Consider the following 20,449-nt stretch of genomic DNA (forward strand, 5'->3'; position numbering starts at 1 on the left):
TTCTCCCCTCTTGGCTTTCTGGGCCCAGAATCCCTCCTGTACACGCGCTCCGCACTCTCTTCTGAGTCTCAGTCTCATCTTGGCGTGTCCCTTCTAACTGGCCACCCTCCTGGAACTCAGTCCAAGTACCCCCTTGGGGAACTTCCTGCGCCTTGATGGAAGCTTCCCCACACAGAGCCCCAGGAGGAAGTTCCGCCAGGGCCCTGTGCACACCGGGACGCTCTGTCTTCCCACAGCCGTGCTGGCTGCTCAGCCTCGCAGAAGGCCCGTCCCCGAGACGGTGGAACGAGCCCCGCGCCTGGGGGCGGCGCGTCAGTCTTCAGGACAAATGGACTCCCAGACCTAAGACTACCTTTATTTGTGTTGGCTCAGCATCAGATCCCATCATCAATCAGCAGAATTATAAAACTGTACAGAAAGTACAAAAATAGAACTTTAGCTTTAGATAACAACCCTCATATCATCAAGCTTTAAAAATACACATAAAAATCTGGCAGTTCATAAAATATAAAGCTAAAAAGATTTTAGGTTCCACAAAGAAGGATTGTATCACACAATTAACACACATCAATTAAAACAACCATCCACAGAGAAGACACAATGGCACATGACTTAAAAAAAAAAAAATCACCTACAAATTAGCATTTTACCCGACCAGATTATTCACCCAGTAAAGACATGGCGACCATGTCATGCTAGGATACAGTTTAACTCTTCCTTTTCCAGTTCTAAGTGGCCAGGGGTGTCGTCCAAACCGGATCTGATGTGCTTTTAAGCAAGTGCAAATGTAACTCGATATACTTCAGAGTAAAAATTAAATAAATATAAATAGGTTCAATAAATAGGTCACTGCAAAAAAGAACAGCACACAAGGGTCATGCGCGAGAACGCCACGCAGCTGACCAGCACAGCTCAGGGGTGTGGGGCTGCCCCAGCGCAGCCTGGGGGTCCTGGGAAGGACCACTGCTCCCAGCGTGGGGCAGGCTGCCAGCGGGCAGCTCGAGGCAGCTATATCCACTGCAAGCTTCCAGTGAATACAGACAGGACTGAGGCACTGAAACACACACCAGAGCCCGAGTCCCTCCTGGAAAATTACTGCTTCATAAAGACAATAGAAAACAGGAACAGAACAGACACTTGGGCTTAAACGATTAAGGACCCAACCCTGAAGGAAGAAGCTGGGCTCCTGCGCAGGGTGACCGTTGACCTCCTTCCAGGAAAGGCCAAGGCTGCCAGTGAATACCCTGCGCCTGGGGCCCGGGGGCACAGCGGGAGACACCATGGGAGCAGGCAAACGGGAAGGAAAGAGGCGCCTTCCAGGGCTGCGACACTTCCTCTCCCACCACCTCTCCTGATACCCGCTGACCAACAAGTGACAACAACAGAGATAAGGATCCAGGGAACAGATGGAGAATGTCAACAGGGGGAAGACCACCCTGGGCCCAGGGCCAGCTGCTGGAGAGTGGCCCTGTGGACACTTCCCTCAGCAGCCAGTATGCTTCTCTTCCTGCAGTGACAGGGAGCCACCAGGGGTAACTGATCGCTGAGCACACACACAGCCTCTCCTGGAGCTGGAAGCAAGCATTTTGCTGGACCTACTGCTCTGTGTGCTGCTGGCAGGTGACTGGCCAGTGCTGCTTCACAGAGGGGACAGAGAGCAGAGCCCCAGGCCCAGGCCTCGCAGCCATGCCCCAGACGCCCCGCAACTGGGCAGGGGACTCCGGTGTTCTTAAAAGTGCAAGTGCTTTGGGGCCTCATGACATGCAGCACTTTCAACAATTGCAACAAAAGACTCAAGAAGCAACTAGAGAAGGGTTCGGGTGCGCGGACAGGAGGGTTCCGCACGTGGGTCTAGACGAGACCCAAATAAATTATAAGGTTCTGTGACTCCCAGCAGGTACAACTTGGCATTGTCCCGAGGAGGGCGATGGCATACAGTCAGCCTTCCAGAACCCCAGAGCCCCGCAGCTGGAAGCAGGGGTGCAAGGTTGCAGAGCTGCCCTTGATGAGCGCAGCAGGGACCTGGGATTCCAGGCTCTGGGGGATGCACCAGATGGCAAAACGTGTCTGTGAGACCAAGCTGGAGGGCTGACTGCGCCTGGGTCCTGAGGTGAGCAGAGACAACAGGCAAAGGGACCGGCCCAGGGCCGGTGGACACGGATGCGGGCATGTCAAGGCAGATGTGCGGACCTCACACACGTGCCCTTCTCCGCTGCCGGGGCTATGCGCTGTCCCACCAGAAGCCTTCCGAAAGTAGAGGCGGGGCTGCCTGGCTCTTGGTTGTCCCGGTACCCCAGGACCTGCCCACCTTACTGCAGTCCATCCTCAACTAAAATACATGGAGTAAAGGAGTCTGGGAAATGAATCCATTTGGTGAGCGGAAAAGGAACCTGAAAAACTGACTCCAGGCAAACTGGGCTAAAAATGGGGAGATGACAACAAACTGGGCTGCTAGAAATCACCCGGGCACTTCCTGGAGAGAAAACATCCGCAAGCACACGGTGAGCTGCAGTGCCGTGGCAGTCCTGCTGGTTGACACACGGCACCTCCCTCGTCCCTGCGCTCTCCAGGGCTGTCACCTCTGACCCAAGGCACAGCAACCTGGAGCCGTGTGGAGGGCCCTGTGGAAGGCACAACTGGCAGAGATGTATCAAAGCAAAAGAAAACCCAGCCTGGCCACGAACCCGGAAGATGAACACGCAATCAGAGAAGCCAAGGAAGCCCAGCAAAAGGCCGTGGTCGGTCCCAAGGCCTACGCAGGGTCACTCCTGAGTTTCAAAGGTGCAGGATCTATTGGCATTAAGAAAAAGGTCATTGTGGCCTTTCTGAGAGTGGCCTGAATTCCTCAGAGGCAGAACAAGCTTTGGATGAGGAGCCCTGACACAAACAGTCTGAAAACCTCCTCAGGAGGAAGCGGGAGCGACTCTGTCAGTGCCCCAAGCTGCCGATGCCACGCTTGCTTGGATCAGTGGAACTGAGGCTCCTCTTGGGGGGCTGCACGGCAGCGACCTCTCCGCGGAAGCAGCAGACGCACAGCACTGCCTCCCTCGGGCCGGCTGTGTCCTAACCTCTGGGGCTCTCAGGAGGGAAAAGAAGTTTTGACTGAAACTAAAGTTAAAAAACTTAATTTTAGAGAAAAAAAAGTGGCCTAACTTAAGGAGCGTTACTTTGACATTAATATGTTTACAGTGCTGCTAGACTGTCTCGCCCTTCAGCATCACAAGGAGATCTCAACGGGACCCTCTGGAGGGGACAGAGATTTTTGGTACCACACGAAACAGAAGATCTCATATCCCACATTTCTTCTTCACAAGTAAGTTCCTGTTAAGTGACTTACGCTAGCTTAGCATTCTACGGTCTGATCAAAATGCAGCTGTTAACATTCGCAGGAGGAGCACAAACGCTGGCCCACACAGCCCAGAGTCCTCTGGCTGCGGCTCCCAAGCCCTGGGCCGGACTCTGCACGAGTGTCCCGACCTGCTGCCACAGATGGAGCAGCCCGACCCCCCAGCAGCTCAGGCGCTCCTGTTGGTGGCTGGGGGCCCCTACTCAGCTGCCCCCACTCACCCCCCAGACTTGGCCCTGTGGTCTTGGCTGCCCTTGCTAGTGGGCAGCAACCTCTTTCTCTCCTGCCTGGTGGCCCAGGACATGACCCACCACAGACTACTGCTCAGGCCACCAGTGTTACGCGCTGGCGCTGCCTCCTGAACAGAGCATCCTCCTCCTCTCCCCGAGACCCGCAGACCTGTCTACGGCCTGCAGCCATCCATCGCTGGCCAGTCCCTGACGTCACTCATGCCTTCTGCCACCCTCTGGGCCGCGAGGCTCCACCTCTGAACATCCCCCTCCTCAGGACCTTGCTGCCTGAGCCCCCACCCAGCCAAGGCTGCACTTCCTGCGGCCCAGCCTGCAGCAGCCAAAACCTAGGACTCTTCTACTCCCTGCCCGGGAGGTCCACAGGCGGATATCAAACAGGAACTGCACACAGCCCTAAGTCTTGGCGAGGCGTCCAGCAGGTCAGCAGGGCTCCTTTCACAGCTCAGGCGAGCCAGCCTCTGCAGACATCTAGAGAGCAGCTTCCAAGGCCAGCTTCCTCCCAGCTCCCCAGGGGCCTCCAGGGCGGCTTCTCCCACCTCCTGGGGGCAGCATCCCCCTCTGCTGGCCGCAGACGGCGCAGCTCAAGGCACTTGGTTTGGGAAGCCTGGTCTGCCCGCTAGGCTAGGGTGATGTCGAGCTCCAGGCTAGAGACCAGGCCCGCTGTCACAACTGGGGCCACTGGAACAGAAGGGGCGCCGCGGCTCAGAGGGCATCTGGAGTCCCTGGGGGCTGCGGCGCGGGGGGCTCGTGGAAGTAGTAGGGCTGGAAGAGTCTCTCGTGGCTGCACAGCTCCATGGCCCGGTAGGTGTGTGCGAGGAGGTGGGGGAAGCGCGAGGTGAAGTAGCGCACGAAGCCGTCAGGGAGGCAGCCCAGGGTCTCCTGCACCTCCGCAGGCAGCTCCCGGTAGTGGTGCTTCTGCAAACAGATTGGCGGATAAGAGACAGCGCTGGCGTGGCAGGAAACGCACACACACGCCCAGCCGGGACCCTGCAGTGTGCTCGCTGCCCAGGTAACAGCTCCTGTTCCACTTCCAGCTGCTCTTGTCTCCTAGAAATGGCTGGTCACTGTGACGCATAGCTGGACGCTACGATGCATACTGTACAAACCAATCCCCAAGTGACAAGCTGTTCTGCCTCTGTATTTCCTGCCTGCTTATTTCATAAAGCTCTAGACCACCAGAGAGCCAGGCCTGATATTCTGAGAATGATTCCAGTCAATGCCCGTTGATGTAAACAAATCTGCCTCTCAATCCGTTTCGGTGCTTCTGCCTACTGCAGCATTAGCGGCTTCTCGGAAGGAAAGGAGCTCTATGGGCCCACGGCGTGTCCCAGTCAGCCTGCCCGCTTCCCTTCCTTCAGGAAGATGCCTCACGGCAAGCCTGAGCTGAGCAGGGGCCCTACCACCAGAGCAGCCTGTCGCGCAGGGCTGCACAGGCCAGAGGGCCTGCCGCTCCACACAAGGCGACACCACCTAGAACTGAGGGGTATGGCCCATGAGCCTAGAGGTCACCCTCTGCCTGGCACTGGCCCCTGTTAGAAGGTTGCTTGGTGACAGCACAGAGATAATCATCCCTAGGCCCCCAGAGAACAAGCAGGCAACCAGGTGCGTATGGGAAGGGGCCCGAGGCTCCCACCTCTGCTTGTGCGGTGGCTGCTGGGCAGATGGAGGGCAGCTGAGCCCTGTTAAAGACATGGGCTCAGAGACACTGCTCCCCAGTGCTTAACCTTGCACACTAACACCCCAAGAAAAACCCACATGAGGGAGGAGATAGCTTTTAACCTGGCAGGTCCAGCAGAGCCCACAGAGCCTGGAAAGGTGGAACCCAGTAGGAAGAAAGGCGTCCCCAGGACTGGACAGGAGGAGGGCGCCTGTGCGGCAGCACCCTCCTCCCAGCAGCCTCAGGCCCTGTACCTTGTTCCTCATGGCTCGCAGGAGATCTCTGACAGAGCCACCTTTGTAGGTTCTGAATTTACGCAGATCTAGAAAAACATTAAGGGATGCAGTGGTAAGTGACAAATACATCTTTAGGGGAGAACCATTCCTAGGCCCCAGGGACCAGCAGCTGGACTAGGACATCACTTCAGGGGGTCCTGGGAGCAGACCTGAGCATGGCATTCCACCGTCCCCCTTGGGACATGACACTGGCGTGAACTTGTCACTAGAAAAACCAGGTCCAAACCTACAAGTGTAACCCGGCCCCAGAAGTCACACCAAGGAAATCTCAACACCAAGAAAAGGGACATGGAGCCCAGCCAGCAGGACCTGCTCTGTCCATGCTAGCCCCTTAAAACTCGCTGCCACCGCTCTCGAAGCCTCTCCCAGACGCCAGCACACGCACCTGTCTGGAGGGGCACGGTGATGTTCTCACGCCAATCCATCTTCACCACGGCTCGCCCGCCCCTCTCCAGCTGCCTCACGATCGGGCCGTCCAGGGACTCCTTTTCTATTCGGTCACTCACATCCTGGGAAGGAAACAAAGCAACAGATGTTGGGCAGTGTGAGAGACGCTGTGCCCAAAAGGACAGACCTCATCCTGACGTCATCAATGGCCATGACGCGTAGCTAGAGAGACTGAGGCTCCCCAAGCCCAGGCTGCAGCCCACTAGAGCGGGGCTTCAGTGCGCTGCGCTCCACCACCCGCACCCAGGGCTTCTATCCGTGGGCAGCTGTGGCTGGCTAGCACTCACAGGGACAGGCCAGAGACCCCGTGCCCAACACAGGGAGCCACAGGGAGAGGCACGCCTAAGCCCAGGTGTGCAGGCACCTGGGAAGTGCGTCTCCGGACACAGGTGCCACACCTACACAGAGCCACAGACACAAGCTATCTCTGCCAGTGAACCAGTACCAGGGGGAAGAACAAGCTTGAACTGACTGACTGACACTGAGACAGGCCCTGCTGAATTCCACTAGCAGGGCCGCACTCCTCACGTGGACACTAGAGAAACATGAAGCAAGCTGAGCACAGTGACGTGAGCTAGAACTCCAACTTCTGGGTGGCTGAGGCTTGAGGCAGGAGGATCACAAGTCCAAGCCTAGCCAGGGCGACTCAAGGGATGGAGCAAGATCCCACCTCAAAGGTTGGGGGGAGGTTGGAATGTAGCTCAGGGTGAGGGTCCTGGAGTCAGTTCCCAGGGTGACAGAGAGAAAGGAGGGGAGGCGGTGGGGGGAAGGAAGGAAAGAAGGAAGGAAGCAAGCTGAGCCCTCTTTCCAAAGAGGAAATTTGGTGGAGACCCCAATACCAGCCTCTCTGAGCTACCTGCAGTAAGATGGGTCCCTAGCTGAAGAAATAGGGAGTGGGGAGCCACACCTTGGTCATGCCAAGCAGCCTGAGAGAATCACAGTGTTCCTCTGAAAATAATGGAGTCAGATTGGCTGAACTAATTTGAAATTCTAGAGAAAGGCTTTGGAGTGGTTAGACTGCCACCCTGGGCATGCTGGGGACACATTGGTGGCTATAAGGCAGTCACTGCTAGTTGATGTGGATGGAAGCTAGCTGTAACACATCTGTCTTAGAGACACTGACCCTAACCTATGTCTCTGTGTAAGTTTTATTCCTGTTCTGACTTTTCCATCAAGTGCCCTAGACTTGGCAATTTGCATGTCCCATCCTCTGGGACGCAGTGGCTGCTCTGATGCCACACTCTTGTGCTGTCTGGGAAAGCAGTAGTGACCCCTCCCCCCTCCTTTAGGACAGTGTGACAGTCACTTCCAAACTAGAGTGTGCACTCTGTCCACATCCAGAGAAAAGCCCTGTCCCATGGGCCTGCTCTTCAGGGCCAGTGCTAGGCGGGAGGCCCAGGGGTGCGCACCATGTAAATCCGAGAAACAGCCTCCACAAAGCCACCTGGCAAGGTCACAAAGCCACAGCTGTCCAACCACCAAATGAACCCGTGGTCACCGGGCTCACAGAACACTTGAATGAAATTGCATGATGCCTGAGATTTGCCTGAAATAATCCAAGGTGGGCAGAGGGCAGAAGTTGGTACTGGTGGAAGCCGGGGGACGGTAACAGAACTACCCGCTCCACCTTTGCGAGTATCTGGAAATTCCATGATATGAAGTTTAAAGATTATGGCAGACCTATGTGACATACTACAGCCACTAAGATTTCAGAACTCTAACATGAGAAGTCCTTAAAATATTATGTATGGTTCGAAAAAGGCAGGACACACAAAACTGTATACACAGTGTGACGCCTTGGTTATGGGACTGGGGATCATTTCTTTTATTCCTTGTCATTGTTGCCTACATTTCAAAACCTGGAAGACACTGAAGATTTGGATGGAGGATCAGATGCATGTACCTGAAAGAACTGGAGCTGCTTTTCCACACTCCAGAAGAAGGGGTGCTTGAGCACGTGCTTCGCCGAGGGCCGCTGCTGGGGGTCCATCGCGATCATGTTCTCTATCAGCTCACGGGCAATGACATCTTCTATAAGGGAGAAAAATAAACAGGCAACTTGTCATGCTGCACTCAAAGCCACAAGAGTTCCCAAACACCTTAGGAATGTCCACATCCTTTGATGCAGGATTCCAGCGAAGTCACTGAGAACTCGCGGCGGCACACTTCCCTAGCGAGGGACCTTCACTGCACCCTGTGGAGGGCTGATCGAAATGCCCAAGGTCAGGGGCTGGGAGGCACCGTGCTGTGCCCCCAGGCGCAGGACACTGAGCCCTCCGAGGACCCTGCAGTTACATACGGGTTGACACAGCATTTAAATGAAGCTGCAAAATGCGCCTGCTGTAAGTAGTGTGTGCGGCTTTACCTCATCTTTGTAAAAGTACGAGCGTGTGGATCAGTGATCGCAATAATGTACCCCAAGGCACTAAGTACCCCTAGTCCCCACATAATGGAATTAACAGCCTTTCTACTCCTCTGTTTTTCTATAGTGAATAATAAAAACTAACCCATAAGCAAAACAATTCAGCTTTAATTTTTCAAAAGGCAGCACTGGAATAGCACGGGACAACGATAACCCAACAACTCCCGAATTCAGGAAGGCTTTTTGTACTGAGCCAGGACAGTGCGGGCAGAGCCTGCGTGTTCCCAGCCCAGCAGCAACTGCGTCTGATGACTACAGCCCCTTCCAGAGCGCAGTGTACAAAGCACAGAGCTATCTGCCCCAACGCCAGCGCAAAAATGCCTCCGGTTGTTCAACCTTCACGGGGCAAGTTGGAAGAAAAGAGGGGCCTTACCCAGGTCACATGGGAGCAGGAGCTCCGAGGGCCACCCTGGCCAGCCCTACCCTAGCCCTGGCAAGAGCTGGCCTTCCCCGAGGCCGGGACGCAGCCGGGTGGCAGGGAGGCCGGGAGCGCAGAGGCCACCCCAGCCCAGGGCCCGGCTACCCACCGTGCTTCTCGGGGTGGAAGCAGTCAAGACTGTAGGCGCCCAGGAGGATGTTGGCCTGCCGCTGCAATGACTTGCCGAAAGGGTGGCTGCCCTCGGAGACAACGTAGTAAAAGACACAGCCTGCGGAGAAGATGTCCACCGTGTAGGTCTGAAAAGAAACACAGGGCATGAGAAGCCTCAGGTGGAGTCCTCACCTCCCCTGTGGCCAGCGAGGGACAAAGCGCTGTGGTTGCATCAGCCCAGGAGGTGTCCTGTGGAGTCGGCAGATGGACATGCGGGGCCCCAAGCAGCGAGGGCTCCTGGCAGTGCCGCCCTGGTGTCGTGGTTACAGTGGAGGGCGAGGGGCCAGGGGCCAGGGGCCCAGTGCTAGGGATACGAGCTCTGGGAATCTGGGAAGCCGTTGCTTCCTCACACATAAGGGGAGGACAGTGACGGTCTGCGCCTGTCATCAGTGCTTGCATGAAGATCTGACGCACTTCGACAACAGCCACGGACAGCAGCACTTGGCCCCTGGAAGCTCTCCTGGCTGTCAGAGACTTTTACCCACGCAACAGTGAGGTCTGTGCTGGAGGGACCTTCATGTGCTTGTGTCCCTGTTGCACCCCGGGACTAATGGCAGTGTGGCTTTCAGCTCACACTACTTTGGGTGTCATGTGGAAGGCCCAAGCATGGCTCGCAGCCTAACTGACGACTCCCCTCTTAGATTCTCCACCAGACAACCTGGGAGACAAAGCCAAATTGACCAAAAAAGCCTTTCCTTGTCTTTTTTTTTTATTATTATTTTATTTATTTTGTGTGTGGGGGGCAGCTCAGCCCACCAGGGGGCGGGGCTGGCTGGCATGTGGTGCTGGGGGATTGAACCGCGGTCCCTGTGCTTTGCTAAGCTTGTTCTAAGTAGGTGCTTTAGACCACTGAGCCATCTCACCAGCCCAAAAAAGCCTTTCCTGATATAGCATGCTCAGCTCACGGCAGCCTTGTTGGGGAGCAGAGCAAATGACATCATCCCAGATAAAGAAACAAAAAGAAGTGTTTAAGGACAAGCTAGCAGGACAAGCTGCTAGTGACAAACCAGGGCAAGACTCACATCTTAGACCTGGGACTCTTAATTCTACTCAGAATTTTCTGTGGGCAGGTGACAGGTATGGGACAGGAAGGCACAGCTCACAGCTGGCGCCCTTGCCCAACTGCAGCCATGCCTTCCCATAGACCCACGCCCTGCTTCCCGCTGGGACTACAGGCATGTGGCACCACACCAGGCAAGGTGCGCCTCTGTGCCATTGAGTGAGACACTCAACCACAAGTGGACTCTTGGCAAAAGGATGCCAACACCAGCTTGAAGGGGCTCTTGTTGGCTAAATTTGAAACAATCTGAGTATCAGAAGAAAGGGCAAAAGTAAAAATTGATTACGATACTACTTGAAAATCCATGCTGGGCACAGTGGCACGTGACTCTCCCAGCACTTGGGAGGCTGAGGTAGGAGGACTGCCTCAGGTTTGAGCCAGTCTGGGCTAGAGTGAGTTCAGCACTACCCTGAGCCAGACAGCAAGGCCCTCTTTTAAAAGAAAAATCCTTGGGTCGGTGAGAGTTCAGCAGACTAAACACCTGCTTAGGCAAACACAGGGACCAGGGTTGGATCCCGCATCACCCCCGGGTCATTGAGCCAGACACGGAGTCCAGATGTGGTGGCGCACGCCTGTAATCCCAGCACAAGAGGCTGAGGACAGGAGGATCACCATGAGTCTGAGCTGCATAGTGAGACCCTGAACTAAATACATTCAAAAAAAGTCCTTGAGGCCACAGTGACTACGGAAAAGAAAAGGCCAAGGAGGAGGGGGAGGATGAGCAAATAGGGTGTAAAAACACAGCTATTCTTTGCCTAAAAAATGCCGACAAATAAATGTAGAAGAATGTCATTGCTGTGAATGCTTCAGGCAAGAATGCAAGCTACCGGGCCAGTGACTGCCATACACTCTGCTGAGGGTTACCTTGTGCAGGACTTGCTTAAAAAAAAAGAGGGGGGGGAGGAACTTTTGCAGCAGAGACAGCTGATATAACCAATCCAAGCTGGCATCCCTGAAGAGGCAGGCGCTGTGGTAATGTACCGCCTGCCATCAGGAACCTTCCGGCGCAGCGACCTGGGCTCTACCCTTGACCCAGTCATTTCACTTGCATTCCATCGAGCCAAGAGACCTCACTTCTAGTTCACAAGAGGTATGAAGAACAGAGAGAAATGACAAGCCCTGTCTCCTGCAGGAGACAGACAAGCCCAGAACGGGGCATTCTACAAACCGCTACCTGGCTCCAAAAAGCCAGCGCTGGGGAACAAAACAGAAAGAGACCACTGTGAATTTAGAGAGATAGTCAAATGCAACACAACACACTCAGCAGGTCCTGGCACACAAGACCCCACGTGTAAAACCGTTAGGGGACAGATGGGAAACGCGACATGCAGCAACAGTCAGATGAGAGGGTGAGGGCAAGACGGCACTCAGGACCCGGGCGTGGCACGTGATGCGGGCACGGTGGCGAGGAGGCAGCTGTGCCTGCTCACAGAGACGTGTGCTCCCTGTTCAGGGCTGGGAGGCCTGCGATTTATATTCTCAGGCTTCAGTGACAAATAAATAAAAGGTAGTGCAAATGCAGCCAAATACAACAAAGGCTGGGACCAGGGGAAGCACAGAGGTCACAGAAACTTCTTTCAATTTTCTGTAATGTCTACAAAGTCTCAAAGTCAAAAGCTGTAAAAACAGAATTAAATGTAAAAAACAGTGAAGCTGGAGGTCTCATCCTCTTATGCAAGTCTGGATTATCCCAGCTACCCAAAACAATAAAGGTTAAAAGTGATTGGAAGAGTCCAGTCTGGGTGGTACATACCTACAATCCTAGCTACGTGGGAAACTGAGGCAGAAGGGCTGCAAGTTGGAGACCAGCCAGGGAGTTAGTGAGTCCCTCCCAACAAAAGCAAAAGGCTAGAGAAGTAGCTCTGTGCAGACTGCTCCCCTGGTGTGCAAAGCCCTACTTTCAATCATTAGTGCTGTAAAAGAAAAGTGATTGGAAGAGTAGGGAAAAAAGAAAAGACCAGTTCTGGTCCCACCTTATGTCTGAACACCCGGCCACATGGGATACTGGCGAGGAAGCTCTCGGGCCCAGCAATGTCTTTTCCCAGCAACGCGTGCCCCAGCCCCACCCTTGGCCGGGAAGGTTCTAACCCAGTTTGTGGTTTCAGATCACGAAGCCTGTTACTCACAGGGTTCTCCTTGCAGTCTTCGCTCAGCATCTCGGGGGCAATCCAGCCCTCGGTGCCTGGCACCCCAGATCGGCGGCTGAAACTGTGCCTGCCCACTGCTAACTTCTTGCAGAGGCCAAAGTCCGAGATCATGGCCTTGATCCTGCCGTGTGCATTGGGCATGGAGAGCAGGATATTGTGGGGCTTCAGATCTCTGTGAACTGAAAGAGAGAACGCCCGTCACACAAGGCAAAGGTGGTGAGCCTAGGGCAGCAGCGCCCCTGTGGGCATGCAAGCCACACTGCCCCAGCAGCCAAGGACTGCTGCCTGGTTCTTCTGAACTAAGCTCTCAGCGTTCAGTGCTCAGGTGGGCTGCAGTTCGGGTGCTCGCCTTAAAGGCTCGCCGCTGCTACCCTGCTCACGCAGCTGCCCTGGCCTCCTCCAAGACGGCTGGGCCCCCAGCAGACTCCCGATGTGCTCGCTGCCATCTCTAAAGCTCTGATTTTCAGCTACGCACGATTCTATCTTAAATTCTTACGCACTGTGTCTAGAGACCATCTGACATTCCCCCGCTCCTGCACATCGCGGAGTTAAGGAAGCACAGCGCCAGGCAGCTGTGGCTCCTCCCGCCAGCCCTGCCAGCACAGGCCTCTCACCGATGTTGAGGGAGTGGAGATGTGCCAGGCCCGAGGTGGTCTGCTGCAGCAAGGCGATGGGCTCCAGGCCAAGGTGGGCGAAGTCCTTCTGCTCCACGTACTGCAAGACATGCAATGGCCCGGTCAGGGCACGCGGCCATCAGGCCTTCCTGGCTTCTGATCCAACATTCTCCGTCAATACCTGTGTTTTCCAAAGACCTCCTGAAAGAATGGGCTGACCTAAGTAAAGCTCCAGTGTACTAATTTACCACGGGAAAGATAAAGTGAGATTCAAATTCATCGCTGAGCCTCAAAACTGGGGAGCTTGCTGGATCTTTTGGCCTGGAGTAGCAACCAGCGAACTCCAAGCCCACATGGGCCAAAAACAGAGGCAGAAGATGAGACTTGAGCTCCTGGAGGCAAGCGGGCAGGGCTGTCCCCACTGCAAGCTAAGGCAGCCCCAGGGTGCAGAGTAGACTAGGCCGTGCTGCACTGGGCGTGCGTGGTCACACACACACACACGCACGTCTGTCCATGTACAGCAAGCCGTCCACTTAGGATGAGTGCACCTCACTACACTAAACTTCAGTGAAGTTAATAAATGAAATGATAACAATAGTCAGTCTGCAGTCCCTAAAACAGCACCCCAATTGGTAGAGGAGGGGAGGCTGCGGCAGTTGTGCTCAAACTGTAGGCAACGCTGGCATTCGCGGCCAGCCAGGCCCACCTCCTGCAGGGTGGCCGCACACAGCTCGATGGCGATGTACTGGAACTGCCGGTCCCTCTCCGTGCAGAAGTAGCGGATCACGTTGGGGTGCTCGTCCGACTCCCGCAGCAGTTGGACCTCGCGGGCTGCAAAGCTGAAACACTCGGGCAGGATCCTCTTCACAGCCACGTCTCGACTGTCAAACATGCCCCTGCATGACAAGGGGTGGCAGGTGTATGCGGAGTGCACGTCGGGCTGTGGAAGGAAGATGTGACCCCGGACCACAGGGCTGCCCTGTGGCACCGGGGCCACCTCGTGGCCCCACAGCCCACAGGCCTGGCCCTCCAGGCAGCTGGGCCATTCCTGCTCTTCTCAGGTGAGTGCTGGGCACTGCTTTGGTCTCGGGGCCCTGGAGCCTGGTACTGGTGTGCTGCCCACCAGACGCGGGGGTGGGGGGCATGGGACTGGCTCTGCACTTACCGGTACACAATGGTGCCCTCAGCTCCATGGCCCAGCACATCTTTGGGACAGAATGAAATTTTTCCAACTATCACCATGCTGGTTTCCTCTTCTGGAACAAAACATGAGACAGAAGAAATCATTGTAAACAGTGATTACCACTGGGTGTGGTGGCACATGCCTACAATCCCAGCACTTGGGAGGCCGAGGTAGGAGGATAGCTGGGGGTTCAAGGCCAGCCTGGACTACAAAGTGAGCTCAAGGCCAGCCTGGACTGCATAGTGAGACCCTGTCTCAAAAAGACAAAATAAGAGTGACAACAATAAAAAAACCTCCAAAACCCTTCAGGGCTAAAAATGGCTACCAACTTCCTGACTTCAACTCAAGCAGGAAACTGGGACTTACGAGGCTCCGTGTGCCAGGCTCTGGCAGGAGACACAGGGCTATGCTTGCTACCGTTTGCACCAGGCTGCCCCAGCCTGAAGCTCTGCGCCTGAGCCTTCCAGCGGAGATGGTGGAAGTGTAAACTGAAGAGACTTCGAGAGCCAGGACTCTGGGGTTCCGCCACACTCTCGGTCCCCACAGAATCTGAGCCTTGACCTCTGGCCTCAGTCACTCCTGAAAGTAGGTCGCAGCTGCTCTTTTCTACTGTCCACTCGCAGGCCCTGGAGTTCTCACAAGCCTAAGGGTTAGCTCCACCCTGCAGGGCCGATGGGAGGAGCACTGACACAACCTGTGAAGTCCTCTGGGGGCAGGAGCCCATCCCTCAGGACCACAGTGTGGGAGGAAGGCAGGGGCACCACGCAGCCTTGGGAACAGCCCTCTCTAATCTCACAGAGATGCCACGGAAGGTGCGTTATGGTTTGCATGCAGCAACAAAGGGGACACAAAGCAGCACAGAAGTGGCAAGGGGCCTACCCTCGTCATCCTGCTCCAGGGAGGTGCTGGTGCCAGCCTTGGAGGCAGAGCCACTGGAATGGAGCGAGTGGTTGGAGGCTCTGGGGGACGGGCTGGGGCTGCTGGTCCCTGAGCTCTCTGAGTAAGGGCTGGAGGTGTCCAGGAGCTCGGCGTCCTGCATCAGCTCTCCAGGCGGGTGGAAGGGCAGCTGCAGCTGCTGCTGCTGCTGCAGGAGCTGGATCTTCTCCAGCTCCTTCTGGAACTGCTGGTGCTGGAGCTGCCGCTGCTGGTGCATGCTCTGCAAAGATACAGCTTCGTCAGACTTGGATGGTGCTCCCCCAGGGAGATCGGCAGGGAAGGGGCAGCTCCCCGTGGCAGAGGAGGCCAGAGGACTCCCAAGTCACCAGGAGCCCGAGGACGACAGAATGAAATTTTGGCCAAGTCCATTGGAAGTTTGTGGGTCCTTCTGCCAGTTAGGCCTTCCCAGGACAACCCACGTCCAAGCCTGGCGGGCTGGCTAGGTGATAAATGACAGAACACCAGAGGGCTCTGCCCCAGGTAGAAGGCTGGGCCACAGGAAGGAGGCTGTAGAGAAGTAATTCAGAATTCTACAACATGGAAGTTGAGAGGGGGTATAAAAGTGAGCCAAAAGGAAAGAACAGCCAGTCACAGAGGGGCAGAAGCAGGCCAGAGCTGCGCACTGACGAAGTTAGCAGGTGCCTGGCAAGCCAGAGGCAGACAGCAAGCAGGGACTCAGAAGTTTATTGCCACCCACGCATGGCCACGTGGCCAGCATGAGCTGGGGGGACAGGAACCTGCCCCCGATTCCATCGCCTGCCTCCCTCACCCGCTCCTCTCAGACTCTGAACGGTCTGCTCCAGCAGCAGCAGCGGCGGCAGCACCGGCCTGTGGTTCCTCGGCCCAGGCTGGGGAAGCTGACAGAAGGCCCAGGCATGGCCAACGGGCACTGGGGGCTTCTAGCTGTGCCTTCTGCACTCAAGTCCTGAAGCACCACTCGCCAGGAAGGTACTCAGCTTCGCAGAACCTACTTTACTCTACTGTGAACAGCAGGCGCCTAACAGCCTCACAGGAGTGCAGGACTTAAACCACAGAGCAATCTTTGCCTGCAGATGGCAAGTGCATGCAGGCTTTGCCACCTGACTCCCACAGGAACGCTGCGTCCGGAGCAGATGACGCCACAGTGCTTAAGCGACTTGCCAAAGGGACCGACCTCTCCTCGCACCCACCACCTCCTAACCCCGTAATGCTCGCTGCTCATCTCCCACTAGAAAGCTGAAGGCTCCTTTTCCACACCAGCTGACTTTAACAGCAGTCAGAGGAAAGGGTCTCATCCATTATTCTTACTGTTAAAAAGGAAGATAGAATTAACTATTCAAAATGCTCTGTGGGCAAATTTAAATATTACCTTTCTCACCTGTGTATTGAAAAATACTAAATTTAGGTTCAAAGTTATCTTTTCTGAGAAGCTCCTCTGCTATAACGTTTTGGAAGGTAAACAAATACTGAGCTCTAAACGTGAAAAGCAACATTATGGCTGCTTTTGTCTGGGCCTCGCTGACAGGAGCCTGCAGGGTGCCGGGGACACAGCCGGCCCGAGCCTCACCAGGGGGTAGGAGATGACGAAGGCCACCCAGCCGACCAGTAGGAAGGTGCTCAGGATGATGGTGGCCACGTCCTTGAGCGTGGAGTCCACAGGCGCCTCGGGTTTGGCGGGCGCACGAGCCAGCTGCTCCTCCACATCCGGGGACACGGTGCTGGGTGCGTTTGCTGAAGTTTGGTCAACCAGGTTGATAACCTTGGATGGAACAAAGTCACCACATCACCACAGAGTTCTGAGCCAGACACACACTTGTGAATGACCGGAAGTGCTCCCAGGTACACTGCTTTCCCTCTTAGCTCATCAAGAGCCGCGCAGTCCTGTGCCCGTCGTCACTCCCAGCCATCGCTCTGACACACCACACATTTCTGCAGTGGCTGCTACTGCTCAAAAACCAGTTTCAGAGCAGTATTTTTGGAAATGCCTTCAGATCCTGACATTCTTTTGAAAAATCTTCTAAAGACAAAACACTTCCTCCTTTGATGGCAGAGCTGGTGTTCAGGGAACCTGAAATTATCTGTAACAGTCTGGTTAGACGTTGGTAGTCATTTTGATAATATCTTGCCACATGCAAAAAGAAAGCTGCCCACATGGGCAGCAGGTGCCTGTAAAGTACTGACACTCTGTTCTCATAGTCTGTAAACTTTCAGCGAAACTCCAAAACTAAAATCAATTATCCAAATATTGGAATTTTTCCAAAGTTTTTTAAAAGCATCAGAAAGCATTTAGCTTTTACTAAAAAAATTTTTTATTTAGAGCCCCCAGATTAAAGGAGCCCTCCCCCTGCGCCTCTGGAGCCGCATGGAATATATGCAGAGACTGAGAACGACGGGCTTTGCCAAGGAGCTCTGACTGGCCTGGAGCGCGCTAGGTAGGCCTGGCTGGGATTACAGGGATACGCCATTGTGCCTGGTTTCTGTAACTTTTGAGAAAAATGTACTGAGCTCTTCTCCAACACCTAGTGTTCAAGGCAGGTTGTTAGTGTTGCCTGAAGAAGGCAACACAGCCTCCTGGTTGCGTGTGCTGCTGTGCCGCGTGGAGTGGCATCCCACCATCGCAGGTGTCTGCCTCTCCAGCCCTTCTCTCCCTTCCCAAAGGCTCCGAGCTCTTCCAGGGACATCCTGCTCTGCTCATGCCTCCCTCCGTGTCCTCACAGTTCGACAAGTGTGGCCTGCCTGGCGCACAGCAGGCTGAGGAACGCCTGCTGAGTCTACGACAGGGGTGATACTCCTAATACCTGTCTGCTCCTAAGTGTTCAAAAAGTCAGTCTCACCATCATGAAGTCATATCTGAGAATATTTTGATGGCTTTTTTTTTTTTTTTTTTTTTGGTACTGGGAATTGAACTCAGGCCCTTGTGCTTGCCAGGATTTTGATGGCTTTTAAAAAAGATGTTTTAAGATCAGATGGCTGAACATGAAAATCTGTACTATGAACTGGGCATGATGGTTCACTCACGCCTATAACCCCAGGAGAGGCTAAGACAGGAGGATCACCACAAGTCTGAGGCCAGACTGGGCTACGTAGTTAGACTCTCTCGAAAAAGAAAAAAATAGGGCCCATAAGATAGCTCAGCAGACTAAGCGCCTGCTTAGGCAAGCGCAGGGACCAGGGTTTGATCCCTGTACCACATGCCACGTCTGCCCCCACCACCCCCAGTGGCATACTAAGCCAGCCACATAGATCAGGTATAGTGGCACACGCCTGTAATCCCAGTGCTGGGGAGGCTGAAAACAGTAGGATCACTGTGGGTCTGAGCTATATAGTGAGGCTCTGTACGAATTAAATTTAAAAAGAAAGAAAGAAAAGAAAAAATAATTTTAAAAGGGACTGGGCTCAGGACCCCTTTGAATCTCTCTCAGACGCAGCATTTTTCCCCTAATACATATATTCTGCTCTTAAAAAAAAATAATAATAAGGGCTGAGGATGTAACAGCTCAGTGTGAAAGACTCTGGGTTCAATCTCTGTACAAAAAAAAAAAAAAAAAAAAAAAGGAAAGAAGAGAAAAATAATCTGGACCAGCTGCTATGGCTAGCTAGCTGCCTGCTGTCTTCTCTCCTTCTTTATACTTTATTTTCCAAGTGTTTAATATCGCAGACTTGTCCAACCTGGCGATCTCCAGAGGGAAGGACACAGGCACTGTGCCCTGGACCCCTTCCCCTGGACCCCCCGACGCCTCCCAGACGCGTTTGCTGTGCCTGGGCGCCCAAGTCAGTCGGTGGCCTCCTGTCTCCAGCTCAGCCCTTTCTCCATCCCAGCCCAAGACCCCCGGTGTCTCTCTGGCCCCTCTGCTGATCACACAGGGCGTCTGCTGAGAGCACCCGCCATGCCCCACAGAGCTGACTGGTGGGGACCTAGACAATGGCCTCTTTGACCCCAGGCCTCTGACGGGGGAAGGCAGTAAGTAACAGACAGCACCGCAGAGGAGATAAGGAAGGTCGGGGCTGAGTTCAGCGGGCTGCTGGACTCATTTACCCACGATCTCAGAATGCAGCCCTGAGCACTTTCCACTCTCCCCACTCTGGCTTTGAGATCTAGGCAAGCCCTGGTACTGCCTACTTCTGTGTGGAAAATCCCCTCTTAGCTCTCCTCGACTTTCTGTCTCTGCTGAGAGCCCACAGCCCTGTGGCACACCCTGTCTCGTAAGTCTCACAGACTCTCCCAGCAGCCACCACCTGGGATGGCCTCCCGACTACCTGAGGCTCCACTCCCCCAGGCCCTACCAGCCCAAGGCTTTGCCACACCACACAGCCAAAGAAGGCCATTTTCTTAGTGTTTGGACTTTTTTTTTGAGACGGTCTCAAACTAGCTCAGACTGGCCTCCAACTTTCGGTAATCCTCCTGCCTCAGCCTCCTCTATACTGGAGTTATGGGTGTGCGCCACCGTGCCTGGCTAGGAGGCCACTTTCAGAAGGCTGCTCTCAGCTTCCAGCGCTTAGGTCTCCCTCTTCACAGAGGTCTGCTCTTGTGCCCATCCTGCCGGCACAGGAGCTCATTTCCCACAGCCCCCTGACAGCTGTGTCTCCTTGCACCCCTCATCCTTCGTACCTCAAGGCCTGGGCCTCGCTCTCCCTCCAGTGCCTTCCAGTTCCTGCTCACCCGCGCCTCCCTCTGCTCTCCCCGCCGCTTTTCCTGCACTCTCCCTTCCTTGCCACTCCCTGCTGGGCCCCGTCTGCCCTCCCACTCAGCTCGGTGCCGTGGACCTTGGCGTGGCCCTCCCTGCGAGGGCGAACCCCAGTGCCCCAGCCCTCACAGGTCGGTGGCAGCTGGGCAGCTCACTTCCCAGCTCACCTTCTCAAAGCTCTTTCTCTCCGAGTCAGCAGGAATCACATTTTCCCGATGTTTGGGCAGGTTGTTGGGGAATCTCTCCAGCATCTTGGTAGAGGCAGACAGCGGGGTTTCATGGTGTCCTATGAGAGGAAACAAACCTTTAGTGCAAACAGCTGCCCAGGTAACAACAGCACTCAGCCCTAAACTACAGCGTCACCTGCTAGCCCGTGGGGTCCACAGGCAAAAACACAATTCTAAGGTGAGAAGAAAGGAGAGGCAGGCCAGGGAGACAGCATCAAAGCAGAAATCAGATTCCTCTTGGGCAGAACTTAGTATTCAAGGGCCCCAGGGGGAACAAAGCATGTCCTTGTCCAGAGGGGCCAGGACATTTGGGAGCATGCAAAGCCAGGTGGCGTGGGTGTGTGCACCTCACAGGTGAAGCATCACGTCCAAGCTCCCTTTGTAGTGCTTCCCAGCAGCATCCCTCTGTCAAGCCCCATACTCGAACAGTACCTCGGTACTCAGCTGGACTCCTAGTCTCCTTTTATCTACATAGAAGCATCCACCTCGTGAGCTACCCATAAGAGAACCAGAGAAGGGCCAGCGAGAGAGCTCAGTGGACTAAGCGCCTACTTAGGCAAGCGCAGGGAGTGGGGTTCGATCCCCAGTAACCATGGCACACTGGCCCTGG

The 20,449-nt window shown here is 54.8% G+C and overlaps 1 protein-coding gene across 1 annotated transcript in view; it reads right to left on the minus strand.

Annotated features, from left to right (window-relative positions):
* Positions 1-334: 334 nt before the first annotated feature.
* The window catches only part of Ern1 (endoplasmic reticulum to nucleus signaling 1), a 54,803-nt gene continuing 34,688 nt past the window's right edge, over positions 335-20,449 (minus strand). The window contains exons 11-22 of the mRNA XM_004630028.3: positions 19,780-19,898; positions 16,495-16,686; positions 14,892-15,168; positions 13,995-14,085; positions 13,536-13,725; positions 12,830-12,929; positions 12,195-12,394; positions 8,947-9,094; positions 7,901-8,028; positions 5,936-6,059; positions 5,509-5,576; positions 335-4,512 (exon numbers count right to left, since the gene is read on the minus strand). Coding sequence (XP_004630085.2) covers positions 4,300-4,512; positions 5,509-5,576; positions 5,936-6,059; positions 7,901-8,028; positions 8,947-9,094; positions 12,195-12,394; positions 12,830-12,929; positions 13,536-13,725; positions 13,995-14,085; positions 14,892-15,168; positions 16,495-16,686; positions 19,780-19,898 — 1,850 coding nt within the window. The 3' untranslated portion in view covers positions 335-4,299. The remainder of the gene's footprint in view (positions 4,513-5,508; positions 5,577-5,935; positions 6,060-7,900; positions 8,029-8,946; positions 9,095-12,194; positions 12,395-12,829; positions 12,930-13,535; positions 13,726-13,994; positions 14,086-14,891; positions 15,169-16,494; positions 16,687-19,779; positions 19,899-20,449) is intronic.

This window comes from Octodon degus, unplaced genomic scaffold, assembly GCF_000260255.1.
Source record: "Octodon degus isolate 3935 unplaced genomic scaffold, OctDeg1.0 scaffold00033, whole genome shotgun sequence".
In the NCBI taxonomy this organism is placed as follows: domain Eukaryota; kingdom Metazoa; phylum Chordata; class Mammalia; order Rodentia; family Octodontidae; genus Octodon; species Octodon degus.